The sequence below is a fragment of the Primulina huaijiensis genome, chromosome 10, assembly GCF_012295235.1.
Source record: "Primulina huaijiensis isolate GDHJ02 chromosome 10, ASM1229523v2, whole genome shotgun sequence".
NCBI classification, from domain to species: Eukaryota; Viridiplantae; Streptophyta; class Magnoliopsida; order Lamiales; family Gesneriaceae; genus Primulina; species Primulina huaijiensis.
In genome coordinates, this window is record NC_133315.1 from 20,778,416 (window position 1) to 20,802,454 (window position 24,039).

The 24,039-nt window shown below is 35.3% G+C and overlaps 1 protein-coding gene and 1 long non-coding RNA gene across 4 annotated transcripts in view; one reads left to right on the top strand and one right to left on the bottom strand.

The window, feature by feature from the left end:
* Window positions 1-24,039, bottom strand: part of LOC140986329 (phototropin-2-like) — a 56,418-nt gene that overhangs the window by 27,640 nt on the left and 4,739 nt on the right. For all 3 annotated transcript variants that reach the window (XM_073454525.1, XM_073454524.1, XM_073454523.1), the window contains exons 4-13: window positions 20,495-20,586; window positions 20,179-20,410; window positions 17,625-17,841; window positions 17,337-17,407; window positions 16,726-16,832; window positions 16,603-16,652; window positions 16,381-16,485; window positions 8,612-8,671; window positions 8,343-8,432; window positions 960-1,036 (exon numbers count right to left, since the gene is read on the bottom strand). In XM_073454525.1, coding sequence (XP_073310626.1) covers window positions 960-1,036; window positions 8,343-8,432; window positions 8,612-8,671; window positions 16,381-16,485; window positions 16,603-16,652; window positions 16,726-16,832; window positions 17,337-17,407; window positions 17,625-17,841; window positions 20,179-20,410; window positions 20,495-20,586 — 1,101 coding nt within the window. The remainder of the gene's footprint in view (window positions 1-959; window positions 1,037-8,342; window positions 8,433-8,611; window positions 8,672-16,380; window positions 16,486-16,602; window positions 16,653-16,725; window positions 16,833-17,336; window positions 17,408-17,624; window positions 17,842-20,178; window positions 20,411-20,494; window positions 20,587-24,039) is intronic.
* Window positions 8,759-14,825, top strand: LOC140986330 (uncharacterized). Its single transcript, XR_012176927.1, has 2 exons — window positions 8,759-10,028; window positions 10,121-14,825. It is a non-coding gene; the product is annotated as an uncharacterized lncRNA (long non-coding RNA).

Here is a 24,039-nt window from a genome sequence, read left to right on the forward strand (position 1 = left end):
TGCGTAAACAAGATTTTGTTCATCGAAAAAGCCTTTAGCCCATCATGAAGATAGCATAATTGTTTATTAGGTGAGAAATCTTATATTAGCTTTATCATGGAAGACAAAACAGTTTTAAGAATAAGAACATTAAACCGACAAGCACGATATACTATCAGGGGCGAATCTCTCAACTTTTTTTTATTAGGATAATTTTATTTTACAGTTTTTCCACGCAACATTTTCACATTTGATCAATAGACTTTTCCTCACCTAACACTCAAAATCAACAAACCCTCTCTTTTCTCCCGCCAACTCTCAAATTGCAGATTCATGTGACAAAAATTCCTTCAAGATCCAACAATTTGATTCTTTATCCACCGGCACTTTTCTCATCTATGGTTGAATATGTGATTGTGAAGTTGCTCTCCCAACTCCCCCTTGGAAATATTCTCTTTTATTTTTCTTTACTCTTGTAAATTTTATTGAAGTTTTTGTCCATTTACATTGAGAGTTGTAATTTACATTCAGGTTTGATTGTTGGTAAGTTGAAGATTAGTATAAATGGAGAAATTTCTCAAAAGAAAATCTATATACCCCTAATCAAAATAGGGTTGTTTATTTTGTAAACCATCCAATAGACCTGGACAACAACTAACAATATGGAGTTATGCTGCTTGACAGGGAATATGATGAGTGCCACATCATATAAAAATAGTTTTTAAAAAATATCGTGATTTGAGTTATAATAAAACATACGTTGTAAAAAATTACCTTAAGATCTAATCCATATTACTTGCGCCCAAATACATATTACTTTGGCATAAATAATTGAATAAAGATCTAATATATATCCTGTTTAAGAAAGTCTTAAGGTAATTATTTAGGCCCAGGTAAAAAACGTGGATCTGATGCATATACTTAACAGAGATTATTATCGCTTTAAATGATGCTTAAAACAGATGGATTGATAAGTATACCTGCCAGTATCTCCAGATCCCAAAGGACGTACAGGTTTGAAGTGATTCATTCCAATCTTTTCATCCTTTTCAATAATCTATAAAGGATGGAAAAAACCAAAAGAAGTAAAACAGATATTTTACCACTAAATCTTAGAGTGCGTTTGATCGAATAAGCCAACAGACTAAAAGCATTATTTTTAAAAAAGTATATTGTTTGGTTACAAAAGTTGTTTAATAAAAACAATTAATTTAAGTGTTTTTTAGAAGCCAAAATTTATAGTTTTTGGGTTTCTCCTTCTATTTAAAAATAAAAACAAAAACATTTTTTTAACATTTATCCAAATGTCAAAATCGCTTATGTTTTTTTAATAGAAACACTTTTAAAAGCTGGACTTATTTAATCACTTTTTTTTATTTATAAAAAACAATATTTTATTGAAATTATTGTAGCAAATTACATCAGTGGACTAGTGATCTACTATATCATGAGGTACATGAAATGTTAATTTTTAATGATAAACATAAGACCAATCTCGCAATAAATCAACTATGGAGACATTCTTGAAGTCTTCATGAGAGCCCAGCCACACGACAACTGATATCTTTATTTCTTCCCAACATTGTTCTCTTGTTTATTCCTTGTCATAAAAAATTCTTCTATTTCTTTCCAACCATACTCTCCACCATATGCACTGAACCACGACACGCTAAAAAGTTCTTCCCCTGGTGCCTGTAAGTTGTCCTAGGTCCATAGCAAATAAGTCCCTTGTTGATTCCGGCGTCACCCAAACCAACTCAAGTTCTTTCAACGCTTTAGCCCACAAACCTCTCGCGAATGGACAATGGATGAGCATATGATCCTGGGTTTCCGAATCATTTCTACACAGCACACACCAACTAGGACAAATAGCAATGGATGGCCACCTTTTTTGCATCATCTCCGAGGTTGGTAATTTACCCTGAGTAGCTGTCCATGAGAACACCTGGATTTTTTTTGGGACCAGAACCTTCCAAATTTGATGAACTAGAGGAAAAAGTGGAAAATGCGAAGATGGGAAAAAAGACTCGAAGAATGATTTGACCGAAAAAACTCCAGAAGAATCCCCTCTCCACACTCGGAAATCATCTATCCCTTCAATCAACCTAACTCTCTCTAACACCCCTAAAAGCTCTGACAGCTGGGAAGAGTTCATCATCTCTAACCTCTCTCCTAAAATGAAAGTCCCAAGATTGAGTAGACAAGTCATTATCGAAAAAGACGAAGTGAGAAATTGGCAGATTATGAACTGTTGATAACTGAAATAAAGCAGGAAAAAGCTCTTTGAATGAAGAATCCCCCAACACCTATCTTCCAAAAATCTAGCCTTATTACCCCCTCTCACCTCTATAGACACACGCTGCTGAAACGTCGGGTATATTCGGGAAATAAACTTCCAAGGGCACTTAAACGTCACATTTCTCGCCAAACCCACATCCCACCCATTGTCTTGTAACCCATATAAACTCACAATAACTCTCTTCCACAGTGTTCCATCTTCGGCGCAAAATCTCCACCACCACTTTCCCAACATGGACTTATTTCTCAATATGATATTCCCAACACCCAACACCCAACCCCCATTTATCCTTAGGTTTGCACACATGCTTCCACGCGACCAAGTGGCAATTCACATCTCCATCCGCTCCATCCCATAAAAAATTTCTTGCAATCTTCTCAATCAACTCTGCAATAAGTTTAGGGACTCTAAAAAGAGACATGTAGTATATCGGAATAGAATTCAAAACCGATGTTATCAAAGTTAATCTTCCCCCTCTTGACAAGAAAGCTTTTTTCCAACTTGCCAATTTTTTGGACACTTTAGCCACAATGGGTTCCCAAAACGAAACTTTTAATGGATTTCCACCTAAAGGCATTCCCAAATAAGTAATAGGCCAACTCTCCTTCCCACATCGAATTTCTTGGGCCAACAATTCAACCTCACTTGGTTCACAGTGTATACCCAACAAAGCACTTTTTTCAAGTTAATTTTTAATCCAGACATATGACAAAATGATCTCGCAATTTGGACCAAAAACCTGATATGATCCTCATTCCTCACAAAGAATAGTGTGTCGTCCGCAAACTGAATGTGAGAAATCTCTATCTTGTCTCTACCAACCTCAATCCCCTTTATCAGATTTCTTTCCTTAGCTTTGTCAATCAGTCTCCCCAAAACATCCACTACCAAATTAAACAGTAAAGGAGACAATGGATCTCCTTGCCTAAGCCCTTTGTGCGCCTTTATTTTTCCCCTAGGCCTCCCATTTATCATGACCGAAAATGATACGTTCGACACACATCCTTTAATCCATTTTCTCCATCTCTCTCCGAACCCCTTCTTCATCAACACAAAATCTAAAAAATCCCAATTCACATTGTCGTAAGCTTTTTCAAAATCCACCTTAAACGCCCATCCCTTCTTTTTCTCTCCCCTTCCCTCTTCAAGTAATTCATTCGCTATAATACCACAATCGAGTATCTGTCTTCCCTCGATGAAAGCATTTTGGGATTCTGAAATTGTATCTGATATCACATTCCTGATCCTTTCAGTTAAGACTTTTGCTAGTATCTCGTACAAGCTTGTTGTGAGGCTTATCGGTCTGAAATCCTTAACTTTGAACGACTAATTTTTTTTCCGGATCAAGCAAATATATGTTTCGTTGGTAACACCATTTATGATTCCTGTTTGATAAAATTCATCGAACACCCTCTTAATATCTCTCTTAACTATATCCCAACATTCCTGGAAAAAAGCCAAAGTAAATCCGTCAGCCCCTGGACTTTTACCACTATCACACTAGAAAACAGCTTTCTTTATTTCATCCTCTGAAAACTCTTTCTCTAATTCTTGGCTCAAAAATTCATCAATGGGGCACCACTCTACACCTTCAATCCCCCAACTTCTCGTATTTGTTGTATCGTACAGCTTCTCAAAAAACTTCAAAACAATGGATACAATTTCGTCCTCATCACTCGTAATCGATCCATCCTCCATTTCCAATCTGTTAATTGTAGCCTTACTCCTCCGATGATTCAAAAGTGAGTGGAAAAACTTTGGATTCTGATCCCCCTCTTTAATCCATTTAATCTTACTTTTTTGACAGTGAATTTGATTTTTTCGACATATCAAATCTTCTAACAACCATTTTGTTTCTTTTCTTTCATTCGCTACTTCTTCCGACCCCTATTCCTCACTCTCTAACTCATCCAACCTGCTGATTTTTCGTGTTAATTCCGGCACTTTCATGTCCACCATCCCATAAACCTCCTCATTCCATCTCTTAATTTCAACCTTCAACGCCTTAAGTTTCATCATAAATCTGTATCCCTCTCATCCTTGAAATGCTGCATTATTCCACCAAGATATTACTAAAGGTTTAAAACTTTTGTCCCTTAACCACACATTCTCGAATCTAAAAGGCGTTGGCCCCACTTCATTTTTTCCAAATCCAAAACCACTGGGAAGTGATCTGAGGTGATTCGTGGCAATAATGTTTGTCTATAAACTGGATAAATTTCAGTCCATCCCGTCGTGAACATGAATCTGTCCAATCTACAGCAAATAGGTGTATCCCTTAAATTCGACCACGTGAACTTTCCATTCAATAAAGGTGGATCGCATAACTCCAGCTCTTGTATCAATGTATCAAAAGAAAGCATGCTTGAAGTCTGTGAACGACTATTCATTTTCTCACTTAAAGTTCTAACCACATTGAAGTCACCCCCCACACACCATCTCTCTCCACATAAAACTCTCAGCCCTGCCAATTCATCCCAGAAATTATTTCTCAAGCTTGGTTTACATGGCCCATAAATAGCCGTAAACCACCAATCATTGTACTCATACTTTTGAATATTTATTGAAGCCGAAAATTCCCCAATCCAATTATCCTTAACCGAAATGAACCTAGGATCCCACATAATCAAAATTCCCCCTGACCGACCATATGCTGGTAAAGTAACCCACTCCACAAACCTTGATTTCCATATGCTGGCAATAAATCTCCTATCCACCACCTCCCTTTTAATTTCCCGCAAAACGATTAAATCTGGTTTTTCTTTAATAAGGACGGCACGTATCAACCCCCTACGTCTAGCTGACCCCCCCACCCCTAATATTCCATGAAAATATTTTCATTAATTCACTTCGTCACCCTCCTCACTCCTACTAAAACTACAATGATGTCTTTCCACCAATCTTTCTTTCTTCTTGTGAAATCGAAAAGTCCACTTTTTCTACACCCATCTTCAGTAAACACTCATTTTCAACCGCCCACTCACTTTCCTTCACTTCGAAACCTTTACTTCCCTTATCTGTTTCCGACCATGATTGTTGCCCTAAGGAATTGTTCCCCGACATACCCGAATTCTCAGCTAATGGTGATGTCCCCACCCCTTCTATATTCTGAACCCCGCCCACCAACCCCTCAACTGAGACTGACACAGGAATGGAGTAGAAAGAATTTTGTTCAAGATAAACAGATGAAGAGATGGGTAAAGTACATACCTTCCTCGGAGATAATTCAAAAAAGTCACTTAAACCTTTGAGTTCCATTGAATGCAGAGTCGACTCATCTGAAGTTGCTGAAATATGACTGCTGCCATCACTGTTTTCCCCTCCTTCCTCTGAATTGTCATCCATTGCATCTTTTAATAGTGTTTGCTCCCATTTCCCATCATCTCCCTCGTCCGTTTGAATCTCATCCTCAATGATTGTAAGAATTGAAGTTCCTCGCTGTGGAAACTTAACTGCCTCTTTCTTTGACTTCACAGATTTCCTCTGATAAACAAACTCAAATTTTCTTTCTTTTGGATTAATCTCCTTCTCTGTGTGGTTAATCGTACCTTTAAAAAATTCACCCTCTCCTTTCGGCCTTAATTTCTGTAGTATTTTGACTTGCTTGCCTCGATGCAAAGGTTCTGAAACACAACCTCTTCCATTTGAATTTTGCCCTATGACCTCACCCTCTTGTCGTCTGTAATTAGCTGTGATGCCCGAACTCAATTTTTGATTTTTGTGCTTAGTCTCACAGGATCCTTCTTCCTTTGGTAGTTGCTGATGTTTGAATTTTTCCGAATCCATTCTTCTTTTGTCACTTTTAGGTAGTACATAACCACCGTTTCCATTAACTATTTTCGGTGTACCCCAACCCGCCAACACTCTAGCACCATTAACCACCTCTTGAGCATAAGATCTCTTTTCATAGGTTTCATATGCGGCTAAGTTGACCGAATCCACTATAATTCGAATATCCATAGGTCCTCTTTGTGTTAGGATCTTCATATTCCTATGATTGAACCCGTCTTCCAATCCCACAATTTTAATTTTTGCCGCTGACAAATCTTTTAGATGAATAATATCATGACTAATGCTCAACAAGCCTCCACATTGTTCTCCTATACTTTGGAAAAGTTCAGTGGTCCATAAGTCCCAAGGTAACCCCAATACTCTCACCCAACTACTGCAGCGTTCAAACACCTCATCTTCACAATTGATTTACGGCCTCCATCTCTCAAATGATAAAGTAACTTGTTTCTCCAGAAAGCATTTCTTCATTCGCATGTAGAAGGCAGCATCCTCATCATTGTGTGGCCACCATAGTGCTTTGTTGGCATGAAATGGAAATATTTGAACAACCCTCTGGACCGCCTTCCCAAGCGTGAGCCGCACCAAGTCCCATGAGGTATTGACACATTCCCTTGTTATGATGAGCGCTTTACTCCAATCCTTAACCATACATGCTGGTAAATGACCATAGGTTTCATCTTCTGCAATTCCCTGTTTACTGTTATTAGGCCATGATTTTCCATTCTTTTGTGATTTTTCCATTTGTTTCCATTCTTCAGTAATGAGCATTAAATTATCCCTTATTTGTATCATAAATCTGGACAGATTGTGAGCTACCCTTTTCCATCCCCATTCAAATCGCCCACTTGGTATGATGATGCGTTGCCTATTTCCATTCCCTCCAAATTTAGAGACCTCGAGATAGCTTCCTCGACCATTCATAAATTTCTGCACAATTATAACTGATTCTCTACCTCTGAATCTATTGAACTCGGAACATGATTGAGGTTTGTTAATGAATTCCCACAGTTTCAGCACGAACCAACGTAAGCATTCCAAATCCACTTCCAGCTCATATGTCGCATTTCTGGTTCTCTCCTTCAAACACACAGTAAGACCCGACCTCCCCCTACTGATTAGGAACAATTTTTGCTCTAATTTAACCTCACAAACTGTCTTTAGGTTGTCCCGAAGCGTCCCTCTGTTCATGGCTGAAGTATTATCTATAGTTACTATCGAAGTGATCAAAGACGATGGTAGTTGACACTGGAATATTAAGACAGCAGTAGCTATCGGACAGAATGGGGAACAAAAGGAGAAGGAACGAGCAGGTAAAATTTTGAAATGACTTGAGGAGTTCACAAAAGTTCGTTGATAATCGGTGATGGAATTAGGTTAGTGACCACGATAAAAAGAAGAGGATGCTGACCGCCAAAGGAACGGGCATGAAGAGAAGCATTTTCGTAATGGAAATCGAAAAAAAATTTGCAAGAGTGTCCTGCCGACGGCCGGATGCCGGCGCCGGTGATTGGGGAAAGATGCGATCGACGGAACTCAAGATTTGAAGGTGAATGAGCAAAGCAGGAACCCGATTGAGCAATGGTTGGAAAAGGGAGAGAGCATTTTCAAATAATTCTTTCTCTAGGGCTTTTTTTGTGACCCGCAGGTATTTTTGGACTTATTTAATCACTCATCTAGTCTATTTTAGGAAATCCTATCTCTCATAAAAGGGTTAAAGAATTTTGTAACCGTATCTGCCTCCTGGATGGTGCCATTCTGACTGTGGTTTATCAAAGCTAAGAAATCATAAATACCAATGCAAATATATTTAATAGGTTATTTTTCTCACATTGGAGGAAATCTCTCCTCTGCATGTCACATATTTGTTTGTTTCCTAATTTAGTATATTCAGTTTCTAGAATAATATAAACCATTTAGAAAATGTTGTATCAAAGCCTTTTTTTGTACGCGATATTTACTTGTAATTCAAGAAAGCATGAGGTAGAAAACTCCATCAATTTGTCTATGGTACCTGATCAAGGACTTGACAGTTGATAACTAAGGTCAATATATCTTTCTAAACTCAGGGCACAGCCAGCAGAAAGGAATGGGCCTCATCCAAATCAACACGAATAGAAATGCTTATTATATAGAAAAAATAGCTCAACTCCCATACTTCGTCATTTTTGTACTAAAAACAATGAGATACAGTAGGCAAAATTTAGAAAATTGGTTAACATTTTGTTTTGAAATGAATTTGTCGCACATATACTCAACTTTGCTAAGTGGCTACCTTTTTTATTGCTGCCCAACCAGAGGAATCCCTTTTGTGTGCCTTTGGAAATACAGATTGAGAATGCAAAGCCCATAGGTCTTCTGGTCTCTGAAGGTGTGATGGAAAATTTTTCAGAAAAAACAAAAATGACACGCATAACCCATGATTTCAGATTATTCTGACATTCATCTTGGAATTATTAGGCGCCAGAAAATTGATTGACTGCATCCAACAGAATAGCAAAGTTAAAACATGCTGATTTAAGGATAGAGAACAGAATACCTTACCGAGTTGGCATCAGGAAGTTCTCGAACTGCTTCATCAACATTTTCTGCTGTAGCTTTGGCCTGGTGAAGAAATTTTCTCATTATGGACTAACATGAACTTCGAAAAAGTAAAATGTTACACAACGAAACTTTGCCTATTACCTGGTTCAAAACATAATGTTTGCTATCTTATATTACCCAATGAATTAAGATTCCAGAAGGACGAAAAAAATTATGCCCAACTTTATGAAGTATATCACACTGGTCAGAAGAATCCTTTATTCAGTAGGTAAATATAATGCTAGTCTTTGAGATCGCAGGAGCCAAGATTTAAACAATGACACAAGCCAAAGCTAACCCAGTTCAGATACACAACCATAACATTAGAAATATATCAATTCAAACAATATTATGAGTAAAAGCAATTGTGAATGTCAGCAACTCCAGAGAACACTTTGCCACAGTGAACTCTTTCATGGAAGGTATTTCATGTAGGTTTGTGAATGAGTAGTAACGGTTTGGGTATCTGTGGAATGAAATAAGGTATTATATATTTGTCACATCCAATAATACCAGTTTACTACCACTGGTTTTGGAAACAAGTTGAAGCAGCTAGAGTTCAGTTAATCAAGGTAATAATTAGGTTGCACAGATAGAATCCAACTGCTGGATAGGAGATACTTGGTTTCACTAGAACCAGATTTTTGGGGACATTATAGGTGTGTAAATAAAGATAGTCAGTGCTAGTAAATTCTTTGCTAGGGAATATATTCAATAATAATAAATTATTAGCTAGTGTACATTCTGTAGTTCCCCTTTTTAGCTCCTCATATATTCCATCTAACTAAAGTTTCGTAATCCATTTTTTCACTCTTGCATACAAATTTTTTCATAAATTCTGTTTCTCTAATTGGCATCAGAGACTATCAATTCTTCTGAAAGACAAACCTTAGCCATCTTCTATCTTTCAATCATACTTATCATGACCACAATCAGCATAGCTAACCAGAATTCAACTTAATGATGAGACTTTCCTACGTTGATCCCTGTTCATGAGGATGCACATTAGAGACGAAAGAAAAATTGACTATCTGACAAGAGAAAAGAAGGGGCCGAAACCTAATGATCTGTCCTGGGAACTGGAGAACTCGACCATGATGACCTAGTTAACTAATTCTATGGAGGATATTATTTCCAACTATATAGATTGCTACATAACAAAACTCTAGTAATGTCAATCAAATTTATTCAGACCTAGGAGATTAGTCTCAAGTATATGAAACGATGCTGAAACTCGGAGCGATCCATCAAGTTGAGGACAATGCTACAAAACTTTCAATTATTTAAAATGTTTGTGGCAGGAGTACAGGACCTTGATTTGTTCTGCAATTTAATTCACAATAATGTTTGTGACTTGAATTCATGAACATACTTGTATGTATTGCGTATAGTTAAAAGATTTCAAGCAAAAACTGGTATTCTTCATACTGATAATGGCACCAAGCTATCGGTTCTTACTCCAAGGGTCAGATGGGGAAGGTAAAGAGAGAGTCTATTGAACACTTGGCACGGGATTTGTTGTAAAGAAGTTGAAAAAATTTTATGACAGAAAAATAAATTTTCCACCAATTCACTTGTGTTGACAAGCCTTAACAAAATGTAATTGTTGAAAGAAATAAACATTTACTTGAAGTTTATCGTGCAATTATGTTTTCCATGAATGTTCCAAATTATTTGTGGGGTGACACAATTTTATAGATGCATACTCATGCGCTTAACTATGTTACACATTTAGAAAGTCCCAAAAATATTCCTGAGACTCGAATTTATTCCAACCTACATGTGAGAGTATGCATTCATAGTTGTCGTCCATTTTCCAAATTCATCCTAAATTAGATCCTCAGGAATAATAATCATACTAATAATAATCATCATTATTAGGATAGATGCTTATTTCCTTGAAAATCAACCTTATTTTCAGAAAAAAAAATTATTTTTGACTATTAGCTTCAATCTGAAATGTTCTGATTTGTTCTGATAATCTCTATTCTACATTTCGACTTTGATTCTGCTAATGTTCTGATATGGTAAGTCAGTATACTAAGTTTTAAAAATCTTTTCACGATATGTACTTTAAATGTATCTCTATATGCATTTGTGGTAATCGATCGGCCTCTACTTACTGAGTGTTTCACAAAACGCTCACCCCCTTACATCTCTCCCCAAATAAGACTGAGGAATAACTGAATAATGAAGAACAAGAAACATTCTGGGGCTGGTGACAGGATCGAAAGAATGAAGATCACAACTTTGTTACTCTTAGCATTACATTCTTTTGTATTTCGCTTCCACAAAACTGTTGATGTAATTTCTATTTCATTGTCATTGTAAAAGACAATATTTATTTATGAAAAAGACTGGTTTTGGCTACGAGGTTTATTGTTATATAACAATGCCGGATGTCATCTACGTCTCGGCCCTCGGGCCGTGACAAATAGGACCTAGAGAATAGTGCAATATCACGAACATTACACATTGGGAACCTCATCTGACTCCTTGTCAGCCATGAATTTTTTGCACTTGCCTAGTCATTGGTCTTTCTATTGAGTTTAATCATTCAAATGAAAATAATTTTGTATATATTTACTTGCTTATATGTCATGGTTTTCATTAAATCACTCCTATTATAGTGCTAGCATGATTTTCTATTGAAAAGAATTGATTGGAGCGGAGAAAGATGATAGAGGGAAACTAAGTAAGGAAATTTATTCAAAATTTCCAAGTATTTTGTAAAAATTCATAGCAACGTCTTTTTGAATATTCAAAATATGAAGCAAGCAATTTGTATTCTAATATGTGGAGGCCTTACTGATAATATGTCCAACCCGTATGTCCTCTAAGCTAACTGAAGCAATACTGAATATTCTTCTTATTCCAATAAAAATATTTGCATGCATATATATAGACCATTCAGGTCCACTAAATAAGGAAACAAAATTCCCTAAGTGAGGGATCCTAACTAATTAGGAAACAAAATAAATTAAGGAAAACAAAATCTAATATTTTCTACACTCTCCCTCAAGCCGGGTTGTATATGTTATACAAACCAAGCTTGGAGTTTAATTCATTAAAAATAGCTCTTGGAAGTGCTTTGGAGAGAACATCAGCAATCTGCTGTCTTGTTGGAACATAACTGAGAGAAACAATTCCATTGTTCACCTTCTCTGAGATGAAATGTCTATCAATATCAATATGTTTTGTTCTGTGATGATGAACAAGATTCTTGGCTATGCTGATAGCAGCTTGACTGTCACTAAACATCTTTACTGTGTCTTGGGTCTGAACCATGAGCTCTCCTAAAAGACTTTGAAGCCACATTCCTTCACATATTCCCAATGCCAAAGCACAGTACTCTGACTCAGCACTACTACGAGAGACAACAGTTTGTTTTTTGCTTCTTCACGTCACAAAGTTACCCCAAACATATGAGCAATAACTATCTGTTAGATCTCCTGCCCAACTAGCATCAGTGTGGATTTCTACTTCCCATTTTTCAGACTTTTTGAATAGAAGACCATGCCCAGGAGTCATCTTCATGTATCTCAAAATTCGATCCACTTCTTCTATATGATCCTCATTTGGATCATTCATGTGTTGACTGACTACATTAACTGAGTATGCAATGTCAGGTCTAGTATGAGATAGATAAAGAAGCTTACCAACAAGTTTTGATATCTTTCTTTATCCACAAGACTGTTGTCTCCACTCCTAATCATCTTCTTATGAGAATCCATAGACATGTCCATGTAAACTTGTTTCACTTAACAAGTCTAGGAAATATTTTCTTTGGGATATGATAATTCTTTCTTTAGACCGAGCCACTTCCATCCCTAGAAAATACCTCTTCCTTTATCCCCAAGACTGTTGTCTCCACTCATAATCATCTTCTTATGCGAATCCATAGACGTGTCCACAGGTTTACATCCAAGTAAACATGTTTCACTTAACAGGTCTAGGAAATATTTTCTTTGGGATATGATAATTCTTTCTTTAGACCGAGCCACTTCCATCCCCAGAAAATACCTTATGTTCCCAAGGTTCTTGATTTCAAACTCTGTAGCCAACATGTTTTTGAGACTGGTAATTTCCTCTGAATCATCTCATGTCAAAATGATTTCATCAACATGTACTATGAGAATAACATTTTTTCCTCCTGGTTTGCTTTTTACGAGCAATGTATTATTTGCCTGACATAGGTGATACTCATTAGCAGTCACAGTCTTAGCAAACCTATCAAACCAAGCTCATGGCGACTGCTTCAAGCCATACAAGGACTTCTTAAGTCTGCATACTAACCTGCTGTTTGACTTGGTTTCCATTCCTGGGTGAATAATCATATAAACTTCTACTTCTAGATCCCCATTCAGAAAAGCTTTCTTGACATCAAATTGGTGAAGAGGCCAATCTAGATTCACTGCAAGAGAGAGTAAAACTCGAACTGTGTTGAGTTTGGAAACTGGAGCAAATGTTTTTTGGTAGTCAATTCCATATGACTGAGTGAAACCTTTGGCCACAAATCTAGCCTTGAATCTTTCAACACTGCCATCTGCCTTGTATTTTACTGTAAATACCCACTTATAACCAACTGGATTTTTTCCATGTGGTAGCTCTACTAGTCTCCATGTATCGTTCATTTCTAAAGCCCGAAACTCCTCTTCCACTGCCTTTTTCCATGCTGGAATCTTTAGAGCTTCGTGTACTGAATCAGACACCTTTATGCTGTCAAGAGTTGAAATAAATGTCATGTATGTAAACAGCGACTTCCCATAGGCTACATGCTTCTCAATAGGATGATTAGTGCACCCCCAACATCTATCCGGTGAGCAATGGGCTGATCCAAATCATCAACCATGCGATCATCAGGTGCAGGAGGATCCGGTTCTAATGATTGAGAATTCTGAGTTGGAATGGTTTCATGTATATGCTCGATGGGTCTTCTCCTTCTATAGACACATAGTTCAGAATTGTGAGTGTCAAATTGTTGTTGGTTTGCGTCAAGTGGAGCTGTTTCAGTCATAGGAATAGCCACGGTTGGAACTATTTCAGGCTCGGGAATGGACACAGGAGCGGATATTTGTTGGGATGGTGTTGGAACTATTTCAGGCCTGGGAATGGACACATGAACATATATTTGTTAGGCTGGTATATCATTGGTATCTTGAAGAAGATCCCAAATCTGATTTTCCCCATAAAAGTCAAATTTGGGATGTTCAAAGAATGTCACATCAATGGTGTTGTATACTCTTCGAGTAATAGGAGAGTAACACTTGTAACTTTTTTGGTTGCAGGAGTATCCAATAAATATACACTTAAGGGATCTTGGATCAAATTTGGTGCGATGATGTTGGTGAATGTGAACAAATGAAGAACATCCAAAAACTTTGAGTGGTAGGTACAAGGAAAAGGACTGAATGTGAGGATAGGCATTAAGAAGTGTCTTACGAGGGGTTTGAAATTTTAGGACTCGACTTGGCATCCTATCGATGAGGTAGGTGGCAGTAAGAATGGCTTCCCCCATAAATATCTAGGAACATTGTCGCTGAACATGATGGCACGAGCAACTTCCAGTAAATGTCTATTTTTCTTTTCCACCCCAAAAAGAACTTACTTGAATGATACCATCTTTGGAGAGATAAGATCCAAGGATAGAATTGAAGTAATCATTAGCGTTATCGGTCTTAAGAACTTGGATCTTGCTTTGAAATTGGGTGGATATCATAGAGTGGAAGGATTGAAAAATTATGGATGTTTCTTATTTTTTCTTCATGAGAAAGGTCCCAGTAATCTTGTGTGGTCATCTATGAATATAACAAACTACCTAGCCCCATTGATATTCTTGATGCATGAGGATCCCCAAATATCATATGAATGATAGAGAATGGAGATGAAGGTTTGTATTGTAAGCTCAGATACATACTTCTTGTATGCTTGGCAAATTGAGAAATTTCAAATTTATAAACGCATGAAACTTTTATTAATGAATAAATGAGGAAACAATTTTATATAAGTAAAGTAAGGATGACCAAGGCGAAAATGCCATAGCATAACTTGACTTTCAACATATGCTGAATTGGAAGCAGACATGAAATTTGAAAAACACTTGACTGGATTTGATGTAGGACCAAAACTTGGCAATTGAACTTGTCTACTGAGGAGATTATTTTCTTTGAGCAAATACAGACCACCATACATCTCAACACTACCAATCACCTTTCCCTAATCCACTGCTTGAAAATCACAAAGATTGGAATAAAACTTAGTCACACAGTTGAGATCTCTTGTAAGTTGGCTGATAGAAATTAAATTGCAATTCAATTTTGGAACATAAAGGACAGAAGAAAACAGAAGGTCTTTTGCAATTGAACTGATCATATTCCTGCCATAGGTGATAGAGAGCCATCAGCTATTCGGACTCCAGAATTGCTAGTGCACGGCTGATAATTTTTGAGAAGGCTGATATCTCCAGTCATGTGATCTGAGGCTCCTGAGTCGATTATCCATCGTTGTATGGATTTATTTTTGACAATAGAATATGATACCTTAGTGTGCAAGGAGAATGGTGTGTGACTCAGCAGGTGCGTGGGGTGGTTGTCCGGAACTCAACGCTTGACTTAGCATTTTCTGCAATGCTTCTATCTGTTCTCAGGTGAAGGAGTACCCTCGGTACTGGTCTCTGTGATATATGGCATTAGCACGGATTTCTCTCTCAAACCGAGTTTGGAATGGCTTGTGAGAGTGTTAAAATACTGATTGAGACTCATATCCCCATGTTTGAGGTCATACAGTATCGTCTCAACCTCAAACAGTTCAGAGGCATTTTCTGTGCTTGAATATGTTTCAAGTGCCGCTTCCCATATGTCCTTCGCTGTTTTGTGAAGTATAAAATTTTCCCCAACTTCAGCAGTTATGGAATTTATCAGCCAAGACATAACAAGAAGATCATCAGTCTTCCAGGATCGGTGTTTGGGATCCATAGTCTGCGAAGCCACAGTTTCACCGGTGAGATGTCCATCCTTCTCTCTACCGCAAATATGCATGAATACAAATTGGGACCATTGGAGATAATTATGGCCATGGAGTTTATAGTTTGTAACAATATTAGAGGAGAAAACATGGGTGGAAGAGATTGGGGAATTGACCTCGGTGAAAGTGACTTCTAAGGAAGATGTTTGTGACTCCATGCCGTATTTGGTCATGAGGATGGCGGGTGAATAAGAATGAAGAAGCGCGGCTGAATGAGAATGAAGAAGCGCGGCTAGTGCACATAGATCGGCTTTGATACTATGAAGCAATACTGAATATTCTTCTTATTCCAATAAAAATATTTACATTTAAATATATAGATTATTCAAGTCCACCAAATAAGGAAACAAAATTCCCTAAGTAAGGGATCCTAACTAATTAGGAAACAAAATAAATTAAGGAAAACAAAATCTAATCTTTTCTACACTAACTTCATGCAAAGGTATACTTACTAAAAGATTTTCGAGTTAAGTTTGAAATTTTGTGTTGAGTGTTTTCCCAAAAGATGGATTGAATTCCCTCGTTGCTCAAAAAAATAAGTATAGTCGAGTCTGGCAAATTGAGCTTTGAAGGGATTCCGGCATGTGTCCATCAAAATTCGATATATCAAAAAATTGATCTATTTGCTACACTTTGAAATGGAATATGGCCTGGGCTACAATTATCAGTAGTGCTTATAGGCAGCTTGTTGTATGAACTATACATACCAATTTAGCACTTTCTTGCTCTGTTGACTCTGGGAGGCGATTCCTCGGTGTTTCAATTAGATTAGTCTTATCTAGTTGAACACCAATGAAGTATTGAAGATTACCCTGATCAAGTTAGAATAATTTAGAAATCCAAATAAGAGTACCAAAGAAGTTAAATTTCTCAATAAGCCAAAAAAAAATAAAAATAAAAACTGTATTTAACATGGCAAAGCACCCTACCTTTTGATCACGCATAGGTTGCAAGTGAAATAAATTCCAAAATTTCTTCCCTGTTTGAAAGAACAAATTCAGAAGTCCATATTTCGAACTATTACTCAGAGGATATAGAAAGGGTTATCGTACCACTTTTTGTATAATTTATTAACAGGACAGTAGTTTCCATTTGTTTGTCTATGGCATCCCTTATCTTTGAAACAGTCTCTCGATCAGTTTCTGGACCCTGAAGAAACCTGTGCATATTTCCACCAGAATTAGGTAATTCTCCAAGACTTGGAACTGTATGTTGAATATCATAGAAGGTAACTCTCAATGACCACAAATTTTGGGCACATCGTGGAAGAGAGCTTTATGATATTTCATAAAACCTTAAGAAACAGGAATTATAAATTTTAAATTGAAGTTTGACCAGAGCAACATGATTCAAATGAGTAAGCAGCGGTAGGCATGGTCACAAGATTCATATAATTGCGATTTAGAGCAATTGAACAGACATGCATTGTCATGATTTTACCACATATGAAATGAAAGGCGAGATCAATCAATACAAGGGTAAGTGTCCAATAAGATGGAGATAATATTGTTAATTCTAGCTATCATATTGCTCAAGTGGACCTAGCTACCCTATTGATCAAGTTAATTCTCTGATAAAAAGGGAGTTTCGAATGTTGTTAACATATTCAGAAGACACAAGCGAAAATATGTAGAACAATGAAAATGATGGCATTCTTTCATACCTGCAGTTCCTTCCCAAAATATCTTCTCGTGCATACTCAGTCAGTTCAAGAAAGTTATCTGATGCAAATATCTGCAAGTTAAGAACAGCATTTTATATAACCTATGAAAGGATATATTGATTATACAAAAAAGAAAGATGAAGTAAATTACATCTAAAATTGAGAATATTCTAGACTAGTGCAATAATAATTAAAAAGGAATTTTTTCATACATTAACAAGAATGTATCAACGATATCGCTTATGCATGTTTGTGTTTATGCAATATTATATAGTTACTTAATCTTACAATTGGATTATCATGAATTCTAGGATCCGTTATCACAAAATTTTTTTCAATGCGTTCTAATGTTGTTGCCAGGTCAATGCCTTGGCGCATGGTCCTTTTTCTTCCAGCAAGTTCCCAACTGTCTTTTCGTTCAGAGTCCTGTGTCATCACTATTTCTGTCTCTGAAAGTGATTGAATTTCGTGCGTGGTGGCATTATTTGACGGCTTGCCTTTGAACCTGCAGAAAATTATAATTGTGAAGACCCAAAATTTTGCATTACAAAGAGAAAAAGTACAAAGTTGATTTTAGTTTTGCATTGAAAATGATTATGTCATGAAGGAGAATAAAATTTCATGCAACCTTTGGCAAGGAGGGGGAAGGCCTAAAGTCACATTGGTGACATTTAAATCCATAAACCATGCAACCTTTGGCATGGAAGGTGAAGACCTAAAGACACATTGGTCATTACATGCCATAAATCATGCAACCTTTGGCATGGAGGGGGAATACCTAAAGTCATATTGGCCTATAAATAGTGGCAAAGGAATGAGTGAAATCACACCAAAACAACATCAAAAGTGTTCTCCAAAAGTTGCAATTTAAATACCAAAAATTCTGCCCAATTTCAGAAATTTTTGCTCATTGTTTTACACGACCAATCCGATCTCCACCGTTCAGAATATACCTACACGTGTTTGGAGCAACATATCCAAAATTTAGATCGATCCAATGGTTCAATTAGGCGCAAACATTTTTGCAAGGTGACTGGTTTTTCAGTGTCAAGCTTCAACTTGTTCATTTCAAGATTTTTGGAACAATCTTCCAGGTAAGTGGGTTTATGTGTTTTAAAGATTATGTATGTATTAAAAATACGACCGTCTACTGCATGTATTGTATAAGTATGATGTTCGAAATCACCAAGTTGCTTCAAGTGTTTCATTCCGTTTGTTCATTCGTTTGTGCTCTTCCGTTTCGTCTACGTTCGTGTCCTTCCGTCCGAATTGATCCATCTCCGAATGATAAGTTATAAGTATGAATCTGATAATGATGCATCGGGAAAGCCTGTGAGGGAAAGGCCCCAGAGGGAGCCTGTCTATGGGAGAAAGCCCCAGAGGGAGCCCGGATGCGGGAAAAAACCCCAGAGGGAGCCCATGTACAGGAAAAAGGCCCCAGAGGGAGCCCAAGATCAAGGATAGCCCATGATCATTATAATTTGTTTGTCTGATAAGCTCTGAGAGGGAGCCCAAGATCAAGGATAGCCCATGATCATTATAATTTGTTTGTCTGATAAGCACTGATAAGTTCTGTTCTAAAATGTTCTGATTCGAAGTTCTGAATTGTTTTATGTCTGATTTATGTTCACCCAACTCTGAAGCTATGATTTGTTCAATCTTTGACACTTTTGTTCATTCAACTCTGATATAATATGCTATGTAAAAAGAAGAAGGTTTTAAAAGTATTATGTATCAAATGTTTTCTGGCATTCGATCGGCCGGCTCCGCTTGCTGAGTGTTTCTCAAAACGCTCACCCCCCTTACGTACCTCTCCAGATGAGAATGAGGAACAGGTGGAATAAAAAGAGCAGGAGCAATTTTGGGGCTGGTAAAGAATTAGAAGGAAGGAATTCAAGTTCTGGATGTTCAAGCCTATTAGTGTTCCTTTGTCTATGTACTTTTCGCTTCCGCAACCTCTGTATTTTCCTTTCATGTAAAGACAATGGAATTTTATGAAATAGACTGGTATTTGGCTATTTTCTATGAGGCTTATTGTTATTTGATTAACAATGCCGGATGTCACCGACGTCTCAGTCTCGGGGCGTGACAATAATCCAATTTAAAATAGTCGTGATTTCTCAAAGATAATAATTTTTGGTCAAGTATTATCAAAATCTTTGTCTTCTGAAAGTTAGAAAAGGATTCACCACATTTTAATGGTTATATACACCACCATTCAACAAAGGGGCATATCAATTACCGAATGGTTTCCTGAAAGGAATATTTAACCTTTTCAAGTTCAAAATTTCCAGTCAGATAAGATAAACACTCAAGTAAAACTGGAAAATAAGAAATATCGCGGTCATCATGCTTTCAGACAACAGAAATTAATGGTCTAGGAGATGCTGCCAATATTAAAACTCCACTGACTGATTTGACAAAATTGTATTGATAGAGAAGTCATACTAACCGAATTTTTGCATCATATGTTGTTAGTTAAATGTTTAAAATCATCAAGTAAGTTGGCAGTTTCAAAATATCAAGTTCAAAATTTTTTCAGCCAAACAAACAATAGAGATGATTGGTAAGTTTTAACAAGACTTCCTTCTCCATTCACGTGCATCATTTCTCTAACTCAATGGTTATGCAATTAAAATTGGTCTGAAATAACTTTTACGGTAAAAATATGTTAATTAGTATGTTTGTATACATTCGTGTGCATATGTATTTGTGCATGCATCAATGAAGTGTTGAGGTAAAAAAAAGTCAAACCAATACAGAAAGATATATGGCTGCCAAGAAATGCATAAGTTGAACGAAAAAGGATGCGGAAACATAAAAGAAAGCGTCAAAGACTGACCCCTTGAAGGAAATAAGTCCAGACTTTTGGGTCTTGTTGCTTGTATCATGAAGAGAACCTGAGCAAGGGATATCTTTGATATCCGTTTCAGCTGGTCCAGGTAGCATATAATCGAGGCTTAGCTTCTCAGATTCAGTATTGTCGCTGAAGTAAGACATCATGTGAGACCTAGGATCCTTAAGTGTTTGCACAACTTCAGCAATGGAACCTAAAGCCTTTTCCATTTGCCGAGCTGAAGCATGTCATGCAAAAGAGTGAGACTCTAAAGGATAATGGTTAATATGCGATAAACCGCGAAGGCATGCGTGTCACTTACCATCATAGCGAATTAATGACTTAGGCAATCCATTAGGTCGCAATGCTTTATCATTTATCCCTTCCGTGTATTTGCTGACCTCAACCTGCATTCTGCCATGGAGTGTGGCATGACCCAAGAAATTGTTGCGCTTTTAGAAGAAACAGTGCTAAGAGGATGATTTATTAGTTAGTATATTTTGCGTTGATTGTGGTTAAACAAGTAATCTACTCCCTTTTAAATGTCATATATATACACACTTAAGAAGATAAAATCACAGCCGAAGACATAAAACAACAAAAAGAGGAAGATGGAATCCCATCTGCTATAAAGTAATAGGTACAGGTAGATTTAGCTACCATTTATTCCTAGCACGCATACATGGGAGATTATTCCAAAAATTACAGTATAACCTTAATGAAATATTTTTTATTTTATTTTATTTTTTACTTTTTTAGAACTTTATTCCTAGGAGGAATGCTTTCCATTTCATACTGATGTCCTCGTAACATGTATACTGTGCAAAGGAACCAACTGGGTAATTTCTAATGAAATTCTGTGGAGAAAGGAAAGATTTGGACTTCTGAATTTCAGAATACTAGGGATGTTCGTGCATGGGTGACTAATCATGAAAAATATAATCATGAGATTTAGATAATGTTTAAAATCGTTTGAATAACATCTTGTTTATGAGTATCATATATATTCACTTATTTATATAACATTTTTCAATCCGCATGATTATAACATAATGACAACTCTCTCAAATTAGCAAAGATATTTTTCATCTAAATATCATTCAAATCACAATGTGCTTTAATGGAGTACACATAATGATTGTCAAATAAAATTCTCTTTATTAACTAAATTATCATAATAATGTTAAAATAAAACCACCAAACTTGTTATTAAGTTAAATATCAGTTGTGTTTTTTGCTAACTTTTAACCCTTGTGGATTTTGTTTAAATATATTTTTTTTAAAAATACATGTTATATATAGTTAATTTTATCAGAATGAATAATTTGTAAATTAATATTGATGATTAAAAATTTCATGTTAAATAAAATTTTAAAATAATATCACTCAAATAAATATGTGTGGTAAAACAAATATATAAATAAAATAATATGTAACACTCAGTTAAAAAATATCACACGTAAAAATTTTAATTTCTAAATTATCATTATAAATCATATTTATTACAAGGATTATCTTAGTTAAAAAAATTATAAGGATTATCTCATAAATTTAATATAAAAGTAGAAAGTAATTTATATTCTTTTAAATTTATTATTAATTTTTTCTATGAATAAAATTGAAATAAATCAAGCCAATCAAATTATAATGCAAATAAAATATTAGAAAAATTTGCAAAAAAATATGTAGAATCTACATGCTCTCAATGTTCATTTTCATTGGAAAAATATCATAAAAAATGACATTTTCTGACATGTTCTTAATGACACTTGTAGAAATAGAAAAGTGTAAGCTTGAGATTTATATATTTATAGGTATATAGATAAAATAATGATTTCTAATCTCAATCCTTAAATCAGAAAATTGAAAAGTCACATAAATAGAAATAGAAAAGTGTAAGCTTGAGATTCATATATTTATAGGTATATAGATTCTGACATGTTCTTAATGACACTTATAGAAATACAAAAGTGTAAGCTTGAGATTTATATATTTATAGGTATATAGATAAAATAATGATTTCTAATCTCAATCCTTAAATCAGAAAATTGAAAAGTCACATAAATAGAAATATAAAAGTGTAAGCTTGAGATTCATATATTTATAGGTAGTAGAAAAGTGCACGTGCGTTGCACGTGAGCAACTAAATTGCTGGAAATATAAGTACGAAATTTTGATAATATTTAAATGAATTAAAATATGGCTAATAGCATTTATTAATTACAACAAACCAAACCACAAAATCAAAAATCATGACCATAGACGGTATATGAATCGGAGAAGTTATCTAATCCACATAACATACTTTTCAATATACTTCTTGGTTGATTTTGATAACTCTACAACTCTTTGTCATAGTTTGTTATAATATACATATAACCATTTTGATATACTCAGCAAGTATATGATCGTCTTAAACATCTATTATGTTATTTAAAATCTTCATCTGGGATCTGACATGCTCGTAGTTTACTTCCCTATCAGGACGTTTTTTCGGTTTTCTACATTGTCTTTATCCAGTAATCTTATTTTCCAAATATTTATTTTATTGTTGAATGATTTTTCAGTTTTTGACAATCATCAACTATAACTCATAAGAATAAATGTTGTTTTTAGTCGTGATTGGTTTTTACTTGTGACTAAAAGTATGTATAACCTATATATTCTTCAACAACATAACCAATGAATGGTGCTGTAATTTCTTCAAACATCGGGATATTTGAAATATCATTTTTATATATTTAGTATAAATATTATCAACATATAGCTATAAGTTTAATAAATTTTTAACGATTATTTCTCAATCAGTGTGAGAAAAAAACTTGAAAATCTTTTCAAATGACTATATCTTAGAACTGTGTCATCGTTTAATTTGACGCAATTCAGGAAAGTCATTTCTTTCGTCATTTTTTAGAATATTTGGAACAATGATTGCGTGCATCATATCATGGAGATGATATAGTTTCAATCTCATAAACAAAACAAATTTTATTCTATCGAGTTTACATTTTGTTTTATAATATTTTATATATTGTGGAACGACATACAAAATTAATTATTGTATTTTAAAAATCTTGAGAAGGACACGGATTACGTAATTAAGATATGTATATGAGATATCATTCAAATATATATATCAAAGTATTTGTCTTATTCAATATCTCATCTAATAATACAACTGTTTAGATTTCATGAGCATCTTATAATAGACAAAATTAATTTGATGAAATATTGTATAATTCAATTTGAATTTCACTATTCGGCTAACTAAATTTATTTGGCTAGTAGTTCTCTACTCATGAATTAGTTTTTTAGCCACTTTAACTAAAAAAATAGACAAAAACAATCTCTTAGCCACCTCGAAATCTATCGATATAATATTGGAAGAAATAAAGTGCAACCGGCTCAATGTCTCAATTTATTAAAAATGCACAAAATTGATATATTGTGTCCACAAAGCTTTAGAATTGTTCTCAAACCATTAAAAATAGAATGAGAATTATACACAATTTTTTTTCATGTATTTCTTTTTCTGAATGAAGAATTTTTTCTTTTTGTTTATTCTTTGAGAAATATTGATATTTTATATGGCATCAATATGTTGCAAACCATGAAGTAGCAACATAATCACTATATAACCCTTAAAGGTTTACACATACAATTTTTCAATTTCTTCTTCATTGTGCTGCGTTGAAATTTAAATATGAATCATTCTTGATCTTAATATTTTTCTTTAAATACGCCTTCAAATATATATATATATGTTTTATGTCACTTAGTTAGACCTAATTTCAAATATCTAAAAAAATGTGTTTGAATTATATCATACAGAAATAGGGGCATAGTAATATGCAACATTATTTTTTT